The sequence below is a fragment of the Olea europaea genome, unplaced genomic scaffold (genome assembly GCF_002742605.1).
Source record: "Olea europaea var. sylvestris unplaced genomic scaffold, O_europaea_v1 scaffold2757, whole genome shotgun sequence".
Classification (NCBI taxonomy): domain Eukaryota; kingdom Viridiplantae; phylum Streptophyta; class Magnoliopsida; order Lamiales; family Oleaceae; genus Olea; species Olea europaea.
Window position 1 is genome coordinate 1 of NW_019246016.1, and position 2210 is coordinate 2210.

General features: G+C 34.9%; 1 protein-coding gene across 1 annotated transcript; it reads right to left on the reverse strand.

Moving 5' to 3' along the window:
• Nucleotides 1-1004: 1004 nt before the first annotated feature.
• LOC111383784 (dof zinc finger protein DOF3.5-like) lies at nt 1005-2148 on the reverse strand. Its single transcript, XM_023007939.1, has one exon. The coding sequence runs from the start codon at nt 2066-2068 to the stop codon at nt 1205-1207; it is 864 nt and encodes a 287-aa protein (XP_022863707.1). The 5' UTR covers nt 2069-2148; the 3' UTR covers nt 1005-1204.
• Between the last annotated feature and the right edge of the window lie 62 nt (nt 2149-2210).

A 2210-nucleotide genomic window follows, 5' to 3' on the forward strand; every position in this document is an offset into this window, starting at 1 on the left:
AAATATGAAAAAGATTTTCAGTATATTGTTATCAGATAGAGCTGTCATTTGATGTGCATTTACACCGTCTTGGCAGTTGCAAACTGGAAGAAATCAATTGAACAATCAATTCAATTACCCTCAAATGGTCCTAAGGAAAGGACCTTTGGGATCTATAGACATAATTCTTTCCATTACAATAGTATTGTCAAACATTCTACCTCATGATAATCAACATTATTAAGGTGTCTGCTACATTTAATTAGATCACCATCTTTAGGCAAAACATGTGCTCCTTTAGAGCTTGATTGGACTTTACAATAGCCAATTCTTGTTTCTTGACCTCAGAATATCATAGATTTAAAAGAATTGTCTGTCCATTAAATCATATAACTTTTTCAATTACTGTGAAAAATGGAATTCGAGTTGAATCCTACACTTCATAAATTGTTGTTACAGCTGCTTTGGTTTTTCATGAAAAAATCAATGGCAGATTATTTTGTGAAGTGTCGAACGCAACAAAATTTTATGCTGATTTGTCAACCTACAAGAATCATCTTTGCTGACTTGAGAATAAGATTTTATGTATTGCTGTATTTAGAAAGATCTAAAAGTGCTTCACATATCTTATTGATTATTTTCAATCTTACTACATCTAAATCAAGTTTGACATCGTTGTGAGGTGACAACTTTTTATATATTGATTCATTGATTGTAACAACATTTTGAACAATCAATGACACAAATTTTGTCACATCTTTGAGTGTCAAACTTGTACACAGAAATTCAATTATTTTATCTAAATCTTGCTTGCTTTTTTTTATTTTTTGGTTTTCCAAGTTACACTTTGAATGCATTTTAATTAAGCATTTTTGCTAATTCAACCTTCGACAATCATCTCAAGAGGCAAAAAAAAAAGAAAAAGAGAGAGTTAAATTTCAGCTGTATTGCATTGTGTTCCCATGTCCATGTGCCATAAATATTTCACATGATTTCAATCACATCATAAAGTAACAACCATTCCATCATCAATAATTATTTTAAAAGCCAAAGAAAGTAAAAGAAAAAAGAAGGGGTTTATTTTACTCCTTTAAATTAGTATGTAATTATAATTGAATAAGTATCATGACAAACCCTTTTCATATATATAATTATGACAATTAACTTCCATGACTAGTAGCAATCCCCTTCAGCCAAAAACCAAAAATGAAAAAATGTTCTGGAGTCAAGGCCCGGAAAACAATTCATAACCAGACAGATCAAATGAGCCCCAATAATTGCCGTCAAGATTTGCAGAAATTCTTAATTGATCATTTGGAGAAAATACTTCAAAATCACGAAACTGCAGCATAGGTAATTGGCATTGAAAATTTGGCAAATTCGGGCTATCAGACCAAATTTCAGGCCCTAATTCATCTCCAAGCATAGTTTGCAACTTGAAATCATAAGGATCATGATCCATGAATTTTTGAACATTTTCTTCATGAATATTGGAGACATGATCAGTAATTAGCACTCCTTGAAACTGAGCGGCATCTATGAAATCTACGGGCTCAACGGGCTTTTGATACTCAAATAAAGGATCTTCTAGTTGTATATCAATGTCCAAAGAACTTGCTTGAACTTCAGATGATGATGCACAACTAGCTCCAGGACTAGAAGACTCCTCACCACCACATTTCTCATTATTTTCCACATTTTGGTTCAAATAATTCGCGAAAACTGCGGCCAAATCAATATCCACGCATTGATCACCTGTCGGACTAGGACCTCGATCGACATAATTTGCACCACCGCACTCCACCGGCCTTGCTGCCTTCACCCGCCTGCTTTTTCGGCAACCACCGCCAAACGGCACATTCCTCAATGATCCACCCTTAGTCCAGTACCTTCTGCAGCCTTTGCAGAAGTACCTAGGTTGTGACAAACTATAGTTGTTGTAGTAGCAGAATTTCGTGTTGGTCGAGGCACACCTCGGACAATTTGGAGCTATCTCGACATTTTTCGACCTCCATTTTGTTCCATCCACGATCAATGGCCTAGGTAAGGAGTCCATCATAGGATATTCACAAGTATTACTAAATAACATGTTGGAAATCTTGTAATAGAGATGGAGATTCAAGATTTAGATATTGTTGGTATAGGAGAGAATATATGTATCGAATAGATACATAACAACTTATATATAGAGAGAGGTTGCCAGGTTAGTATAGTTATGTGGGGTGGGGTGG